General features: G+C 36.4%; 1 protein-coding gene across 1 annotated transcript in view; it reads right to left on the bottom strand.

Annotated features, from left to right (window-relative positions):
* TRIM55 (tripartite motif containing 55) overlaps positions 1-20,665 on the bottom strand; it is a 47,209-nt gene that overhangs the window by 18,827 nt on the left and 7,717 nt on the right. The window contains exons 5-9 of the mRNA XM_032223122.1: positions 17,212-17,445; positions 15,786-15,808; positions 15,562-15,686; positions 13,289-13,509; positions 5,157-5,444 (exon numbers count right to left, since the gene is read on the bottom strand). Coding sequence (XP_032079013.1) covers positions 5,157-5,444; positions 13,289-13,509; positions 15,562-15,686; positions 15,786-15,808; positions 17,212-17,445 — 891 coding nt within the window. The remainder of the gene's footprint in view (positions 1-5,156; positions 5,445-13,288; positions 13,510-15,561; positions 15,687-15,785; positions 15,809-17,211; positions 17,446-20,665) is intronic.

Raw genomic sequence — 20,665 nt, 5'->3', positions numbered from 1 at the left:
TTTTTTATCACATTGAAACTGGGATTTTTGGTAGGAAAAAAAAATAAAGTTCTCAAGTTCGGTCTCTGCCTGTATTAATTTCAATAACGTAGTTACAAAAATTGTCCAGGGGGGGGGTTTCTTGCCTTGCGCTGTAAAAAAAAACAGCTAAGATTTTCTGGCTGGAGTAAATGACTCAGCCTTGGCTGACTCTCCCCCTCCGTTTGCAGCCAAAAACAAACAAACTGCAAACTTCAAAGAAGACTCGTACCGACTGAGTCGCTCTCTGCTTTTTTCTTGCCTGAAAAAAGAGATATCTAATAGATATTAAATAGATAATGAACCAGGAATCTGGGGGCAGCTCCGTTAAGCTGCCGACGATGGCAAGTCCCTCCCCGGAAGCCCCAAAACAGAACATTAGTGTCTCCAGGGACCTGTCCTAACAACCAACAACATCTGACTGGCAAGGAAGGTCAGAGTCACATAAGCAGTGTTTCAGCATTGTGTTGCAAGCTCTGTCCCTTTTCTCTCTGTGTTGTAATGTTGCACAGATGTCTAGGCTGGTTAATATTTGAATGGGAGATGGTCAGAAAATCCCACATAAGCTGATCTCCAATTTCCAATGGAAAATCAGTAAAGTATAGTGACAATATGATTTCATGGTTACTATAACAGAAAACTGATCTTTAAAATTTGGAGGGAAATCAGGTGGCACACATATGGGAATGTGAAATGCATGCAAAGGACAACATCCTTTAATACTTCCCTTGATAGGAAACCTCCTACTTATACTAAATGAGTGTACTAAGGAGAAGATTAGGTTTAAAATCAGGGAGCAAGGATATGTTGATTGGGTTCACTTAACATGCTAAGCCATAATGTAGTTAGTGTAATGTGTGAACCCAGTAATAATTTTAATCACGCGGTCCCCTCTTTCTGGTTTGAAATATATTTTTTTCATGACGAGAAAAAATAAAGGAGAAATAATGTTGCGTCTTGGGCCTTCTCTGCTGAGAATAATTTGCATACATTTGGGATAAGCAATCATGAAGGTGCTTATTTATGTGGAAATTGCACCATGTCCACCATTTAAAAAATCTCCAGAAATGCTAAAATATATGTCTGTGGGATTAATAAGGGATCTCCAATGTATTTTATTTTCTCTTTCACTACAAGGTCTCATTTTTTAATCATGCGGTGTAACATCCAGGATAACATTTCAGAGGAGGGAAAGATGAGGATGAAAAGCTTTATAGCATTAATGACATGATAGTATGGTCCTTTTAGATGAAAAAAAATGGGATCTTTGTTTCTTAAACTACCTGCAGGCATTGCTAGAGAAAAGACTGGTGCTGTTAGTTGAGATAAAACAAAACAGTTCCTACCCCTCAAAGTAAAAACCATGTACTGAATCTGATTCCAGATATGGTGCAGTAAGATAAGAAAAGCCAAAACTGATATGCAGAATGTCAACCCCTGTGAGGAAATAATAAAACATGATTTCACCAATGTCACCAAAATCATCTGCTCATAACTGTTGAGCCAGGTGAAGAAGACATCCCACTCTCAGTATACATTGTGCCCAGTTTTTTAAAATGCCAGGTGGGTTATACAAGCAATATCAAGTAAACTTTGTGCCAGATTAGTCCTTGTTAGAAGTATGTACAAACTAAAATGTCAGGCAACAATAAAGACTCCCGATTTAGAATATCTTATTCAGTCTTTGCCTGCCCCAATTTCAGCTAAAGAAATTAAAATGCTGGCACAGACTGAGGCATTCAGCAGTGATTAGGGTGAGCTTTCCGAATAGGAGTGAGCTGACTCCATGCCACTGACAGACCCTCAACTTAACTGAAATGACCCTTATTGTGGTTTGTTTGACTTTGGCTTATAGTTTAAATCCACTCACCCAAACTGAAAATGTGGGCCTTCTGAACAGACACTCCTACAAAAGGCTTCCTTCCTCACAAAAAGTTCCTCCTGAGCTCTGTATGACTCCCAATTCTGACCTCAGTAGGATCTTGATTCAGAGCTTTGCAATGGCAGGGTCCTAACACATTTATATGGCAATTTCGTAAGCACCAATAAAATGTATAATTATATACTGTGCTACATTGTAAGCTGGCCAGAATCACTTGGATAGTGTGGTTGGCAGCATATACGTTTAATAAGTAAATAAAAGTAAATTCAATGCAGTAAAGGGGCTGTACCTGAAAACAGACTATTTGGGGCAAAAGCTGTCAGTGCCCCACTCTGAGGAGACCAATGTCCACCAGTAGCATAGTGACTAGCCACTTCATCTGCCAAATAGTACTGACACCAGCATGTCTTAGGGCTAGGAAAGTAAGTGGCTCTGCTTTCAATACTCTCGGGTAGGTCTGGAGGAACAAAACACCTTTGCTTTGGGCAAGGGAACCCTGTAATGGTAGCAGACATAGCTGAACAGATATTGTTGGTTTTCTTTTTCTTTTCTTTTTTTTTACCAGAGGTTATCCATAGTGGTGACTTGGTACCCTGCTCTGTTCCTGGCTCTGAAATCCTCTGGCATGAAGTATAATGATGCAAACAGATAAGATTAAAGATTGGCTGCTGAATTATATTTTATCTTAATCTTTATCTGCCCTACACAAACGGACTATTAGTGAATCATTTAAAGTAATAGGTCTCAAGATCTTCACCCAGACAATAAATGAGTTTATAATAATTTAGTAATTGCACAGGGAGTTTGGAGCTTTGTCTCCGCAGAAGTCTCTCATTTGAGAACTACATAAGGAGATTTGCTTGGAATTAGTGAAGATGAAATGTTAACTTTCGATTACAAAAGCAGCTGATTTTATTAAGTCATGATTTTCAGATACCATCAGTGTCACAGGCATTACCATATATTTGCAAATGTGCTAAATTACACTTCAATCCAATAATTTTTTTTCTGAAATAAACCTCTCTGAACTCAGTGTGATTTTCTCTTAATACCATTAGTTATTTCATAGGTTAGATCCAAACATGCCAATTTGACAATGAAAATTATTCCTTCCACATAACGAGCCAATTGAATCCAAGGGATGCTGCCCATTTGAGGAAAATGATGGGAAAGTATATTTTGCTTTTCCCCCCCAGAATCATGTACTGTATATTAGAGGACATCTAGTCCAACCCCCTGCTTAATCCAGGATCTGCTAAAGCTCTGTTCAGTTCCAGAAGTACTTTCAATAGTGTTTTAGAGGGTGAGAAAGTCTCCAGAACAATATTTTAGTAGTCTGGTGAATTGCAAAGAATAAAAGGAACTGGTGAAAGCTACATCCTTATCATCTTCTTGTGGAGTGATACGCAGTTAAGCACATATATAAATCCCACCTATGTGCTTACTGCTTTCTGATTATATCTATATCTGATTCAAAGCTCATTGTGTTTTTTATATTGCTACTAACAATAGGGAAGAAAATGAGGTTTCAATCATCATGATATAAATAATATAAAATGTGGAAAGAATTAAGTAAGTATTTTCCAGTTTTGTGATTAACATGATTGCACAACTGGAATTCATGATACATAATCAGCTGGGCAAAGTTACTTAATTTGTCTAATTTAAACATAAACACATGATTCGAATGAAAAAAATGTATTTTCATGAATACCATAAATTTGAATTATATACCTTCATTTTCCACCTGCCTTTTTGCATAATCTTAGAACTGTTTTCAAAGCTTTTATTGAGATAGCTTTTATTTATATAGCCATGGCATGTAGACCATATACTGCTCTATAGTGCTTTACAGGACACTAAGTGGTTTACAAATACATTGTCCCCAACTATCTGATCCTCATTTCACTGATCTCGGAAGGATGGAAGGCTGAGCTGTCCAGGATCAAACTCCTGGCTATGGACAGAGTTAGAATGCTGCATTCCAACCACTGCACTACCATGGCTCCTCAATATGGAAATCATTTTTCCCCAGAATTCCCATATAATTTTCCTGTGTAGAATTTTCTGGAGAGAGGATGGCTGTATTTCTGAAATTCATATTTAAAGATCTGTTGATTTCATAGAACCATTTGCACATTCTCGAGATCCCAGCCAGGTTTTAATCTACAATGCAGGTTACCTTGATTGATAGGATCGTGTGTGTATCTGTCTGTGTGTGTGTATGTATGTGTGTGTATATCTGTTTTACATAGACTGCAAATAAAAGTGGCTTCTGTTGTCAGAACTATCAGATAACTCTCAAGGCAAGCATTTCAACGGAGACCCCATAATCAAGACATAATCTTGATTTTCCTACTTGCTGTTGCAACTTCAGTTCTTGCCCAAGCATAAAAGAGTAGCAGCTTAAAACTGTCCTCCTTTCTAAAAGTGATGCAAATTGGTCAGAGAGGATAGTGCAAACCAGAGACCCAAAGCAAGCTTCTTTTGCACAGGGGTGGGGGTGATGGCAGTTACTGATCTCTAAATTCCCCTGATCTGGAGTTTGTTGGAGGACAGCCTCTTCAACTATGTGCCTTGGAAACTGAAGCTAATATATGTAAATTTTTGTAAAGTGTTTGATTAGGGGCGCCTCTTTATTAAAACTTTGTAGCATTGGCCAGTGTCACTCAGCTAGTGTTGTGTTTACTACTTATATGTATGCACAGAGGTATTTCAATGGCACTATAAATTATAAGTGAGGAAATTGCTTAGTCAGCTAATCCCAAAATAATGCTGACCAGTAAAGGTATTGCACAATAAGCAAGAATGTCATAAGCATCATTGTATGAAAGACACAAATCAGATTGCTGGCACCACATCGCTGGCTTCAATTGCACATTGATATCATGATACATTTGATGTCATTGCCTTCTCTTGTGAATGCCCATGTCTTCTAGAGGTGTCAGATGACAGTTCCTAGTTTCTCTTGGTATTTTTAGGAGTATTACATCAAGAAAGGGTGCACTATCTTTTAAAAGCCAGCATATATAAGTACTATATATACTACACTTGATGTAAAAATTTACAAAACAGTATCTATGTCTAAGACTGTAGCCTTCCTTCTCCAATTTTCTTTTAAGATTTCATTGGAATTCTATGTGACTGAACTGGCATATATTAGAGTTAACGAGGTACTAACATAATTTCCTTCTTAGAGGTACTATTTCATCGAAAATCATGTTTGAATGCAACATATTCAAATAATTATACTAACCTGTGAAATATCTGTAGATGGGTTAACTTCCTTACCACACACAGCAGAATTTGTATTTGCAGAAGCTGCTTCTGGAACCTCTGTCTTCTTGACATTCCCTTCTACAGGAATGGAAGGCCCTACCTGCCTACTCTCGGTCAATGGAGCTGGAGTTGAATTGCTTGTTTGTCGTGGTGATGCTTTATACCAACTAGGGTAGAACAAGGGATCGGATGAGTCTCCATTTGACTGTAGTCCAGTCTCTACTAATCCTGCAGGCTGTGCTGTAGTAGTATGTACAATTTCATCCTTAGTAGGAAAGATTAAAAAAGAAAAGAAAAAATAGAATGCAAATTATTTGAGGTGGGTTTTTTTTTAACCTCCATTTCTTCCCATCTTATTCCTTTCAGTCCGGTTTTAGGCTTTGGTCGCGCTGATCGATGATATCTGGCGAGCCAGGGATAGGGGTCACTCCTCTATCCTAGTGCTCCTTGACCTCTCAGAGGCCTTCGATACCATCGACCATGGTATCCTTCTGCGATGGTTGCGTGAGGTGGGAGTGGGAGGCACCGTTCTTCGGTGGTTCTCCTCCTACCTTTCGGACAGGTCGCAGTCGGTGTTGGTCGGAGGGCAGAGGTCGACCCCTTGGCCCCTCAATTATGGGGTGCCGCAGGGTTCGGTCCTGTCCCCCCTCCTATTTAACATCTACATGAAGCCGCTGGGTGAGATCATACGCTGCCACGGGATTAAATACCATCAATATGCGGATGATACACAATTGTATCTGTCCGCCCCGTGCCAACTCAGTGAAGCGGTAGAAGTGATGTGCCAGTGCCTGGAGGCTGTCAGGGTCTGGATGGGAATGAACAAGCTTGCACTCAATCCCGACAAAACTGAGTGGCTATTGATGCTCCCTCCCAAAGATGGTCCAGATATTCCATCTCTCACCCTGGGGGGTGAAATTATACGCCCCTCAGAGAGGGCTCGCAATTTGGGAGTCCTCCTGGATGCACAGCTGACTCTAGAACAGCACTTGTAGGCTGTGACCAGGGGGGCCTTTGCCCAGGTTCACCTGGTGCACCAATTGCGACCCTATCTGGACTGGGAGGCCCTTTGGATAGTCACTCACGCCCTCGTCACCTCAAGACTGGATTACTGTAATGCGCTCTACATGGGGCTGCCCTTGAAGAGTGTTCGAAGACTTCAGTTAGTCCAGAATGCAGCCGCGCGAGCGATTGTGGGTGCACCTAGGTACACCCACGTTACACCTATCCTCCGTGAGCTGCAATGGCTTCCTATTGGTCTCCGAACACGCTTCAAAGTGCTAGTCGTTACTTTTAAAGCCCTACATGGCATTGGACCTGGCTACCTGAGAGACCGCCTCCTGCCAATTACCTCCCACAGACTGATTAGATCGCACAGACTAGGCTTCCTCCGGATTCCATCGGCCGGTCAGTGTCGACTGGCGACCCCCCGGGGGAGGGCCTTCTCTGTTGCTGCTCCGGCCCTCTGGAATGATCTCCCCGTTGAGATTCGGACCCTTACTACCTTCCGGCCTTCCGTAAAGCAACGAAGACCTGGCTGTTCCGGCAGGCCTGAGGTGTTGAATTGTCCAGCCCCATTCCAAGTTGTGGATGTTGTTGCAATTTTAAACTGTTTATTTATTGTTTTTATATCCCCCCTCCCTTTTTATTGTAAGCGCCCGGAGTCTTCCGAGAGTAGGTGGCATACAAAACTAATTAATAATAATAATAATTATTTTCCAGGGTGATTCACTTTCACCTCTTCTCTTCATCATCGCAATGATCCCACTATCAGTAATCTTAAAAAAAATGAAATTAGGCTACCAAACAGCCAAAAAAGCTGAAAAAATTTCGCATTTACTATATATGGATGATTTGAAACTCTATGGCAAGTCAGAAATAGAAATCCAATCATTGACAAATACAGTCCGAGTATTCAGCACCGATATTTCAATGCAGTTTGGCATGGAAAAATGCGCCACTGTATCCATAAAAAGGGGCAAAATCACTGCATCTGAGGGAATTGAAATGCCCAATGGCCAACTAATTAAATGCAACGAAAATGAAGCCTACAAATACTTAGGCATTCTGCAGTTGGATAACATCAAGCATGGAGAAGTAAAAACTATTGTCAGGCGAGAGTACACCAACAGAGTTAGGAAAATTTTGAAATCTAAATTGAATGGTGGAAATACAATCAAGGCCATAAATACCTGGGCAATACCAGTTATAAGATACACAGCTGGCATAGTTAACTGGACACAAGCTGATTTGGACCTTTTGGACCGAAAAACCAGGAAACTAATGACAATGCACTACAGTTTACATCCACGTGGTGATACTGATAGACTATATCTGCCCCGAAAATCAGGTGGCAGAGGATTATTACAAGTGAAGCAAACAGTTGAAGAAGAAAAACATGCACTGGCTGATTATTTAAAAGACACTCAAGAACATCTATTAATCGAAGTAAAGAACAAAAATCTACTGAAGGCCCAACAGACAAAACAAGAATACAGAAAAGATGTGATAAAATCAAGAATGGAGAGTTGGCAGAACAAAGCACTGCATGGTCAATTTCTGGAAAAAATAAAAGATAAAGTGGACAGTGAACAAACTTGGTTATGGTTAACAACAGGTACATTAAAGAAAGAAACAGAGTCACTACTCCTGGCTGCGCAAGAACAAGCTATCCGCACAAATGCCATTAAGGCCAAAATCGAAAAATCCTCTGATGATGCCAAATGCAGACTTTGCAAAGAAGCTGATGAAACTGTTGATCACATACTCAGCTGCTGTAAAAAAATCGCGCAGACTGATTATAAATTGCGGCACAATTCAGTAGCACAAATGATCCATTGGAATTTGTGCAAAAATTATAATATTAAAACAGCAACAAACTGGTGGGAACATCAGCCTGAAAAAGTCACCGAAAATCAGATGGTCAAGATCTTGTGGGATTTCCGTATACAAACCGACAAAATACTGGCGCATAATACACCAGACATCACACTGGTTGAGAAAAATAAGGTCACAATCATAGACATCGCAATACCAGGTGATAGCAGGGTCGCCGAGAAGGAACATGAAAAAATCACAAGATACCAGGACTTAAAAATCGAAATTCAACGACTATGGCACAAACCAGCAGTGGTAATTCCAGTGGTAATTGGCACACTGGGTGCTATTCCAAAAGCACTGGAATTACATTTAAAACAGTTAAAAATTGACAAAATCACCATCAGTCAAATGCAAAAAGCCGCACTGCTTGGATCTGCACGCATATTACGAAAATACGTTACGACGTCCTAGGCCCCTGGGTGGGGCCCGACTAGTAACCAATGCCAAATCCGGCGAAACAACTGGCCGCTGTGATACAATTGTACAACAACAACAATAATAATAATGATTTATGGAAACAACAATATCCAGATTCAAATGTTAGTGAACAACGACTAGCAGATCAAAGGTGATTTATTATACGGAATAAAGTATTTAGTGAAGTTGAACATGAGGAAATTCAGGCAAACTGCAAAACCCAAAAAACAATATCACAAGCGGAAATAACTGATATTCAAGACACAACTAAAGACATTATAGTAGAACTCCCAGAAGAAGCTCTCGGGGAGGAAATAACATCACCACCACTAGAACCAGTTATCACTGAACCAACTGATGAACTAACTCAAAAACAAAAAGAATTGAAGGATAAGATCATGGAGCATTTTTTGCTTCATGAGGAAAGGCAACGTTTACCATCACTAAAAACTGTGCCTAAGAAAATTTTGGCCTCTATCATGAAAATGGTTAATGCAGTGTTTTCAACAATTGAACCGGGATCCATGTTGGAAACAAACCAGTTAATGTACAGCGCAGCTGTAATAGTCACTAATGAACTAGGCATTAAAATTAAAGTACCTAGTCACACAACAGAAAAAGCATCAAAGCCAAAGTGAAAAATCCGTTTAGAACAAAAAATCAAAAAATTAAGGGCAGATGCTAGTAACTTAAAGAACATGCATGAGCAACGGCTTAAAAACAACAAAATCATAGATCGGCTAATCAGAAGATATAGATTGGATACAAGAAACATCAATGAAGCTGTAGAGATTGTAAAACAGCAGATAACAGCAACAGCTAGAAAAATTGAAAGATATGAGGCACGAATCATCCAATATAAACAAAATCAGCAATTTCAATCAGACCAACGGCGTTTTTATCAAAGTCTTAATGTGAATGGTGACACCAAAAGTGAAAAACCAGAAAAACAGGCCACAGTTGAATTCTGGAAAGAATTGTGGGAAAATGCAAAGGACTACAACAAGGAAGCAAAGTGGATACATGACTTTGAGAAAAGCATTGGCAACAAACAAATGCAAGTATTAGAAATAACAACTAAGATGGTCAAAAATCGAGTTAAAAAGGTAAAGAATTGGACATCACCTGGAAAGGACCAATTACATGGTTTCTGGCTCAAATATCTGACCAGTTTACATGCAATATTGGCCAGGCAACTGAATGAAATTTTACAAAAGGGCCAAATTAATGAATGGTTGACAACTGGAAAAACATACTTGATTCAGAAAGATGCAACTAAAGGAACAACACCTGAAAACTACAGACCAATAATATGCTTGGCAACAACCTTCAAATTACTCACAGGCATTATTGCAGATAACATGATGGATTATTTGGAAACAAACAACATCTTGCCAGTAGAGCAAAAAGGCAACAAAAGAAGGAGCAGGGGCACCAAAGATCAGCTCCTAATTGATAAAATGATATTAGAAAATTGTAAGAACAGAAAAACGAACTTGAATATGGTCTGGATTGATTACAAAAAGGCATTTGACTCACTGCCACATAGTTGGATCATAAAATGATTAGAAACAACTGGCATTAGCAAAAATATTACATCCTTTACTGAAAAGGCGATGAAACAATGGAGAACTGAGTTGGCAGTAGGGAATGAGATCTATGGAATGGTTAATATCAAGCGAGGAATTTTCCAGGGTGATTCACTTTCACCTCTTCTCTTCATCATCGCAATGATCCCACTATCAGTAATCTTAAAAAAAAATGAAATTAGGCTACCAAACAGCCAAAGAAGCTGAAAAAATTTCGCATTTACTATATATGGATGATTTAAAACTCTATGGAAAGTCAGAAATAGAAATCCAATCATTGACAAACACAATTCGAGTATTCAGTACCGATATTTCAATGTAGTTTGGCATGGAAAAATGCGCCACTATATCCATAAAAAGGGGCAAAATCACTGCATGTGAGGGAATTGAAATGCCCAATGGCCAATTAATTAAATGCAAAGAAAATGAAGCCTACAAATACTTAGGCATTCTGCAGTTGGATAACATCAAGCATGGAGAAGTAAAAACTATTGTCAGGCGAGAGTACACCAACAGAGTTAGGAAAATTTTGAAATCTAAATTGAATGGTGGAAATACAATCAAGGCCATAAATACCTGGGCAATACCAGTTATAAGATACACAGCTGGTATAGTTAACTGGACACAAGCTGATTTGGACCTTTTGGACCGAAAAACCAGGAAACTAATGACAATGCACTACAGTTTACATCCACGTGGTGATACTGATAGACTATATCTGCCCCGAAAATCAGGAGGCAGAGGATTATTACAAGTGAAGCAAACAGTTGAAGAAGAAAAATATGCACTGGCTGATTATTTAAAAGAAAGCCAAGAACATCTATTAATCGAAGTAAAGAACAAAAATCTACTGAAGGCCCAACAGACGAAACAAGAATACAGAAAACATGTGATAAAATCAAGAATGGAGAGTTGGCAGAACAAAGCACTGCATGGCCAATTTCTGGAAAAAATAAAAGATAAAGTGGACAGTGAACAAACTTGGTTATGGTTAACAACAGGTTCATTAAAGAAAGAAACAGAGTCACTAATCCTGGCTGTGCAAGAACAAGCTATCCGCACAAATGCCATTAAGGCCAAAATCGAAAAATCCTCTGATGATGCCAAATGCAGACTTTGCAAAGAAGCTGATGAAACTGTTGATCACATACTCAGCTGCTGTAAAAAAATCATGCAGACTGATTATAAATTGCGGCACAATTCAGTAGCACAAATGATCCATTGGAATTTGTGCAAAAATTATAATATTAAAACAGCAACAAACTGGTGGGAACATCAGCCTGAAAAAGTCACCGAAAATCAGATGGTCAAGATCTTGTGGGATTTCCGTATACAAACGGACAAAATACTGGCACATAATACACCAGACATCACACTGTTTGAGAAAAACAAGGTTACAATCATAGATATTGCAATACCAGTGATAGCAGGGTCGCCGAGAAGGAACATGAAAAAATCGCAAAATAATAACTTAAAAATCGAAATTCAACGACTATGGCACAAATCAGCAGTGGTAATTCCAGTGGTAATTGGCACACTGGGTGCTATTCCAAAAGCACTGGAATTACATTTAAAACAGTTAAAAATTGACAAAATCACCATCAGTCAAATGCAAAAAGCCGCACTACTTGGATCTGCACGCATATTACGAAAATACGTTACGACGTCCTAGGCCCCTGGGTGGGGCCCGACTAGTAACCAATGCCAAATCCGGCGAAACAACTGGCCGCTGTGATACAATTGTACAATAATAATCTTTCTCTCTGAAAGGGCAGCATAATGAAAACTTACATTTTAGTTTTCTATACTTGAAATTCTAAACTAAGGTTATTGATTACTTAAATATGCAGCAGATCTTAGGGCTTTTCTATTCTTATCCCCAACCATAACAGAACAGAACAGAACACATCACACAAACTTGTCCTGGCAACATCTTTTTCTATTGTCACCCCATGCAGTTTGCTTCATGTTGGCCCTATCCATGAGTGCTTTCTACCTTATTCCAACACCACACAAGGGCAGCCTCAAGAGTGTAAATTTATGACCAGAGAAATATTGTGGATTTAGAATTATATGGTTGTTCTTATTGACAATATACAATACCTTAGATTAAAATTAAGTGAGTAATGTATTATGAATATTGGTTCTTTAGAATGTTAAGTGTTAGTATTTTAGGATATTTTAAGTACTGGTATTATTTATTTACACTTAGAGATTGTTGTATTGTATTATTATCAGTACAGAAAAAGGTTGGGGGTCACTATTGTTATATATTTATTTGATAGGTGTTTTTTGGTCACTTTTTAACTTGTCCTGTTATTCTCTTTCCATTTTTCCTTTTATGTTGGTTTATATTTTAATTTTGGTTTTTGAATTTAATGAAGACATTTTTAAAAAAAATGTAAAATCTGCTAGCTATCACTTCCCATTACATGCAAGGAATGCAGGTGACTTCAGTGATTTGAAATAGAAGAAATAGAGGCAGGACAGGAATCGGTAATGGATACAGTCAAGGTCGAGCCAGTATAATTTTCTGCCAATTCAAGGATGAGGGATAACACTTTTAACTCAGCAGTGGGTAATTAAAGTTCATACCAAGGAAACGGTAAACTCAGCTTGGTAGTTGTTTGGTAAATACACCATCTGTAGCCAAAGTTAAAAAAAACACTTAAGCTTTAAATCTTTTTGTTAAATTCTGAATTCTACTAGTTGTTTTATTAATTATTTTATGTTAGCTTTATTTTACATAATGCTACTTTTTAAAGCCTCTGTTGATTTTTATTTGTTCTAGGCAATAGGTTACGGCTTTATTTAAAATGACATTAACAGGAATTATAGTTTTAACTGTATCAGAAAATGGCAAGGCTAGGTGAGGTTTATTTTCTATTGCAATTGGATTTTCTTAGTATGAGCTAAGTAAAATGTTAAGGGCTGCATCCAATGGTGGCCTTCTGTATGCAGAAAATCATTCCACTTGCTTTAGATGAAGTTTCCAGGTTTTCACTCATCTCTTTACCTACTGCAACCTTCAGGGTAAGAATATGTTGATTGACAATTCCCCAAATTTACTAGAGAGCAAGAAATTTGTAGGCATTGTAGACCAACACACTCAAAGTACCAAAAATTGGGGAAGACTGGTCTAATGAATTAGCATATTTAATTAATAAAGGGATTGACAAAGTGATAAAATATTTAACATAACTGATATGAGAATATTAGTTACCTGTTTTGCTGTAGTGGGAGTATTAACTAGTAGGTTAGAAGGTAATGATGGTGCCAGGTTACTCTGAGATACTGCTAGTGTGTCTTTCAATGCAATATCCTGTTGAAGTTGCTGAGATGATGCTTGTTCAGCTATTTCATCTTCTTCACCTGATGATTCAGTGTGGATTTCATCTGGTGTTTTCCCTTCTATAGCATCTTCTTCATCCTCATCCTCTTCTTCTATTGTAACATACAAGGGAAAATACACTAATTGGTTTCCTCTAAAATAAAATTTGTTAATAGAGAATCTTTGGTTCTAAAGGTTCTGGTTTACCCTTTTCTAAGCAGGAATATTTGTCTCTGGCCCTATTAAAGGAATTGAATTGCATCAAAAAACACAGAGAAGAATAGTATTTTTGTATCAGTTCCTGTTCATAGTTGTTTCTCTCAACACATAATAAAATTAACAACTTGTTTTTCTGTGAAACCTTCCCAAAGGACTTTGAGATTTCCTAGAATGGTTAGCACATTGTTTTTTTTAAGAAGCAGAAACTATTCATCTAATAATAAGAGCAGAATAAGAGGAAGTAGCTTGTGCAGAGAGTGGACAAACTATCATGGCAGGCTTTTGACTTTCAGTCCTGAGTCCTTTGATGTTTGTCACTGAGTCCTTTATTCCTAGGAAAAGTGGGAAGTGCAATTATGGCCAGGATATGGTCATTGGTCAGAATGTCAATGGATAAATCTTTGCAATTGTATGTTACTTAAAATAAAGAAGGTCTCCAATGGAACAATTTAAGAATATATTAGACATATGGGATTGCCAACATATGCTTATAACTATTTGTGTATAAAAAGGGAAGGAAAATGACTCCCCTTGCCCTCAAACTTTCTGTGCTATACATATGTAAATAATCCCTCTTCCCAACCTGCCTCCTGTTTGTACTGAAATATATATTGAGGAAAATTACTTAACAGAAACATAATGTAGCAAAGAAGCTAAAGGATACAGTTCCACCTCTTTCCTGAAACGCTCACAACTAGGCTGATCTTTGTACCTTATTGGATCAAAGTTTTGAAATGAAATTGTGTTCTACAATGAGTATGACATGATATGATGCATACAACTATCTCAGGACTATGTGGAAAAGGTTTGTTAGCATTCAGTACTCTTGTTTTTCTGAAAGGGTATTCTGAACTGACTTTGTTATACGATAAATACTGGGTCCAGCTTCACCTTTCTGGTGATAAATATTTCAATAAGAGCACAAAATACCAAGTTCTGATAAAAGATGTATTTGTGAACTTGAGCTGCTTTTGGTCTAACTAATATAAATGTGGTTAAATACTGTTCCCTTCCCACTGAAGTGGTACCTATTTATCTATTTGCATTTGCATGCTTTCAAACTGCTAGGTTGGCAGGAGCTGAGGCAAGAACAGGAGCTCAACTTGTCACATAGTGTTGTGTCTCAAATTAAGTAATGGGGTCACACAAATACATTATTTTAGGGTGGCATAGCACCACAGAATTTACCTTATCTTGATAGAAAAGTTGCCCTTCTATCTTGACTATATTTGTTCCAAAATTTTATTTAAAATAGTTGTTTACACTTTTGTTTTTCACTCTTCATTTATCACTATATTTATGAATACAACAAGGTTAGAATGGAGAATGAGAAGCTTTCTATTATCACTTTTTTCAATAAGATTCCAGGAACTTTGACTATCAACAAAATTGACATTCTTTCTTTACAATGACTGTAAATACTAGATAAATACTACTGGCTACTGTATACAAATTCATATACATGGTCATAGATACACATGTGCACACACATAAATAACCTGTCAATATTTCTCAGTATAACATTGGTAGTAATTAACATCTTTTGGGTATATAAATAAACATAATCAAGCTTGATAACTACCTTTATTCAAAGAAATGTTCTATCATGAATCACTATTGGTAATCATTGCTAAGGTTCTGCTAGTCATATAAACAGATCAGACAGAGGTTAATAGCTTTGATGTACACTGAATGTTGGAATCTTGAAAGATTTACAACACTAATGCCAAAGCTCAGATTCTATGGGGGAAAAAACCCATATACTTCATCATACAATCTTAGTCTTCATGAGTTTACTTTTGATTATTAGACATGTAAAATATATCTTTCACTTTTGCAGAATGTCAAAAAGGTCTTTCAATTATTTTTGTGACAAGTTGTCTTCACAAAAATTGAATGTTTCACAGCTAAAAGGAAAATAAGCTTTTTTAAAAAGGGAAACCTACCTCTGTAAAAGTAAATTTCTCTAATAATCTTTTCTTCTCTATTAAGATTGACTGTGAAGTGGGTCATATTTTCATAGCCTCTCTCTATTTTTTCCATCTGAAATGCTTTAGAAGCTTCAGTAATTCTAAAATAGAAACATCATTGTGACATTTGCATTATTTTGCAACTGAAGAGTTTAAAAATTGTAGATTGATGATGAAAATGGTAACACATCTTTACTTACTTTTGTAGCAATGCCTTAGCATTCTGTGAAAAACAAAATATAGCCAATAAAATATGTTATTTAATAACTTCTTCCTTTTCTTTTCAACATGCAGGTTTAAAGTTCATTCATGTATAACATGTTAGAATATATTTTTAACAAATAATAGCTGGAATTCTAACCATAACAAGATATTCCATCAAGATAATGCAAAAGTGGACCCCTTGAGGTAAACCAAACTAGAAAGTATATTTTGATCCAGAAAGATATTTTAATTTCTCTAGGCCACATTGGGAAACAAGAGACCCCCTTGATGTTAAATTAAAACTTTCAAAACTACAGTTAGCATAGCTGCAATGGTTGTTAAGAGTTATAAGACATATATTGTGACAACATATAAACAATTATATGTTCCCCATCCCTGTTATACACTGATGTACACGTTTCTAAAATCGTGCCCATAAAGATTACAAGCTGCTATGGTTTGTCCTGTCTGCTGTTCACAGCCTGAACATTTAGTTCAACACAGAACAGCAAATCATTTTGTTCCTTGGGTTAAGCAATAATCTAATATCACAAAGTGCTCTGTAGCCATGATTCTTGCTTCATTTGCACTATAGAGTAATGACTGAAATATGCATCAATTATAAACTGACAGGAGTATAGGATTAGTGCATTTTTTATATTGGGAAATACCAGGCTATTTATATTCAATTTACCTGATGTACTTAACAGAATGAATTATTAAATTCTAAGTTTCTGGTTGGGAGAGCACCCAGCTAAAAATAAAGATACATGCTCTAATATAATCTAATATCTAATATAATACACTGTCTCTGCAAAATCTGAAGGAACTTGAAGATGATCTTCACAAATTAAGAAATTCTAATTCAATAAGAACCATCTGATTCTACAGATTAAAATATAAACTGTTCAGGAGAAAATTCGTTATCAATTAAAATTAAAATTTAAACTTAATTTTGGAGTAAAATTGGGTCACTTTGACATAAAACACAATATAATCTAATTATTTCCCTATACAGTATGCTGTATTATGTTCCAAAGGGTTTTTATTATCTTCATTTAAAAACCCTAGGATAAGTGTCATCTCAAATACATCCTTTGTTTTTCACTTTGAAAATCATATTTCCCTGTAATTGTTCTCTGTTTATCCATTTTCTCCCACTTTAAGAAAGTACCGTAAATCCTAAAATACAATTTTTAGATTGAATATGAAAAGTACTACACAGGTAGATATTCTATAAAACTTACATTTGAGAAGTACATGGTGAAAATTCAAATTGCACTTTCCATAGTGCTAAGAGGAATGCTAAGAAAAATGCTAAGGAAAAGACATTTTCCTCTAAGAGATTTAGCACAAGGGAGGATTTAATTAGAAGATGTATAATGGTATATTCTCATTAAAAAAATCTTTTCTGCAACATACCTGTAAAAATAGAGCCATTTCTGGCTCTTCCATAAATTGGATGCCTGATTCCACCAGTTTTGATACTGTCTCTAAGTGATCTGCATACTTTTTTATCAGAGACCGGACATGTTCCAATTTCTCCTCTTGGCTCCGAGTGATTATTTGTGTCATCTCACTTTTTCGTTCTTCCAATATTGCGTACAAATAATCAAATTTTTCACATAGTTGATCCTTCTGCCTTTTACAGCATTCCTGTGAATGAATCATTAACTTTGTGTTAAAAGGATCATGTCAACTGCATCTGTTTTTATTTCTATAAATTGAGAGAAATGCCTCTGCACTGAAAAAGCTTTTCTTTTTTTAAAACCTTTCACAGTCTAGGTTTCTACAACCTATCTTGTAGAAGTCAACAAACTTCATTGATTGAATCAAATCACGACGGTGATATGAACAGAGGGAATTTTGAGTTTTGAACATTCCAAACTAGCACTCAACTAAATTTGCCTCATAATAAGTAATAATAATGAAACTTTTTTCAAACACTAATGGTAGAGCTCTAAATATTTCATACAATGATAAAGATCATTTTAATTTTAGAAAATATTCTAAAAATATGAACTGTAATAGCTTTTAAATAAGTGTTTATACTAAACATATTTAGGGTGACTTGCAAATTCCCCCAACCCCCTTCAAACATTGCCATTTACAATGTTTACAACTATATTACATTAGAAATAATAAATAATGTAATGTAATCTGTAAATTATTAAAATTTCTTTAGAATTCCTTCCCTAGGTTCCAATATATTTTATTACATTATAAATGTAAAAGAAGATATTGGAATCTTGAGAAGTAATTCTAATAATTGCATTTAACTAATTTAATACAATGTAATTTCATAAACTAAACCAAACTTTATTTTTCCCTAGGCTCCAATGATAGTTTTGTCCTGGCTATCTCTTTTGAAATATGATTACTTTCCAGGTACGTCATACAGTTTTGCCAATTTAAAATACACTGAAATAAGTTTTCCCTTTCCATAAATTGAACACTCAAAAACCCTGTGAAAATTTCCAGAACTAAATATAATTTAGTAAGATATACTTTGCTTTTGCAAGGGAATAATCAGACTATTTTAATAGCTATGCCTTATTTAAGATTTTCAGCAAGCCAATTTAAGAAAGGTCATAAAATATGCTATCTGTTCTAGATGGGGAAAGAAAGGTTGCATTTTTACTCAATAGGAAAAGGATTGTATTTAAGTTCCAAGTGACTATTTGATTTCGAGATCACATTGTCTAATGGGCACAAACATTATATGAAGTTAAGAAAAATATTTGAGCTATTACTATTGTATAGAGAGAACAAAGGCTGTGATCTTTATTTTCTATTACTGAGGGACACAAAGTTAGTTGGAATTATGAAAAAGAGTTTCTCTGGCTCACACAGACTATGAAAGATGTGTCCTTGTGAAATTGTTTTGGATGTTCCTTTACTGAATTGCTTTTTGTTGAGCAGAAAAATGTGTTTCTTCTTGATTTTATGTTTTTAGATATAACCTTCTTATATTCATGGTTTCAGTTTTACATTAATTATATTTAAACAGTCTTGCACTTCGAATTTTTAATTGGTAAAATCATTCTGTTGTGCAAACACATTAGATGTCTCTAAATAAAGAAAGATAACAAAAATAAAGAAAACAAAAATATGGGAAACATAATGAAGGCTGTTTCCCAAAATACCATGCATTACATATGGATGCTAAACCTATTGAATGCTATGAAAATGAAAGGATTTGTGAGAATCTGCATTTCTCATATTAGATTTGGAAAGCGTTTGGAAAAATGGGAGTTATATCTATGTAAATAAGTCATTATTGAAAAGATATAATATCAGTCTTGGTGATTGCTTCTACTTTCTAATGGATTGTTTTGTAAAATGCTAAGCATTGAGCAAAGGCTTTGAATTTATTTAAGAACTTTTCTTTGTTTGTATCTAATTATGGCACAGAGATGTACCAGTATTCTGCTTTTTACTTTTGTGTTCATTTGATTCTTAGATCACATTTGAAGTGGCATTAAATCTCCTTAGGTCTATCAGTGCTTTTTTTTTGCCTTATTCTGACACAGGTTTTGCAGTGAGTAAAACTTTATGCATTTCTATTACCATGCTATCAATAGTGCAATTTGGTGATTCCTAAAAGGTGGATCAGCCCAACAGCTATTGGTTATTTAGATTCACCTGTTAGGCCTCCCATCCCATTCCTGGGCATTGTCTTCCAGAGCTATTATGCTTTGAGCAGAGGAACAATCCACTTCTTTCAAATTGAGTTTTCGCTAACTGCACCTCGTCTCTGAAACATAAGTCACCTTGAAAAACAGCTAATAGTGGTGGTGCCATAGCAGGGGCTACAGGGTGAATGGTAGAGGTAGACCTGGTTCTCTCTCTGCTGCTTTCCAACACAACTCCCATCACAATGTCATCTTTGCTTGGGTTACTTAGTGCTCTTCTTAATATCAACAGGGAATTGGGCTGCTTTGAACACAGCTACAGAAAGCACTTGCAGAAAGTCAGACCATGTTTAGGCAGATGGCTAAACCTAGCAGTCTAGCCATCTGTTAAAACTTGTCTTTCTTTTCTTCCCACCACATTCTATTCCATGTTAAGGAAAATGAATGATGAATGTTTTCCTGCCAGCTACTGACATTGGGTAGGAAGAAAGAAAAACAAAGCCAGTGAAATATGGCAAGGTCCATCTTTAATATGCTTGGTACACTGTAAATAGAGAAGACAATTTGTTGGCATTGCTTCTATGGTAGTAAGGATCATCACTGGGTGTAGCAATTTTTATGTCACTAGAGATTTATGTCCAAATAGGCTTCTGCCATCTTGGGGATTAACCTTGACTGTAAGGAAGAGTCCTAAGTTGCTAAAACTTCAATATTACAGTATCTCTCCTTTGGAGAGAGTTTAATTCTTACCGTGAAGGTACTTGAAAGGCTTGCTATGGTCTGCAAACTCCTGATACCAACACATTTCATCTTTGCAATATGTAAACTTCCTTTATGCATACTTGCAATATGTGAGGTCTTAACTTTTAAGTGCTAATATTTTTGTACATTCCTTGGCTCAGAAATTTCAGCAATTTTGAACCATGTTTACTATATTATTTCCTCTCGTACGTTATGATTACGGAAAAGGCTGTGATTGATTTTTTGCAAATTAGAATGACATATTGAGATGTAAACATTCTTTACCTCATTTTTTTCCCTTTAAATCTTTCATTTGGGGATAAAATTTCCATAAATGTTTTTTTTACGTTCTTGAAAACAAGAAAACAAGAATATTTTCAAGATACTCAAGGCATTTTTAGCAAAATAACAACAACAGCAACCCCCAATTACAGGTGGTTGCAATCTGGTGCTTGGTCTGTTTACCCAAAAACCTAGAGATTGGAAGTGAAACAAGACAA

Source organism: Thamnophis elegans, chromosome 8, assembly GCF_009769535.1.
Source record: "Thamnophis elegans isolate rThaEle1 chromosome 8, rThaEle1.pri, whole genome shotgun sequence".
NCBI lineage: Eukaryota > Metazoa > Chordata > Lepidosauria > Squamata > Colubridae > Thamnophis > Thamnophis elegans.
This window is presented reverse-complemented; position numbering and strand designations above follow the sequence as displayed.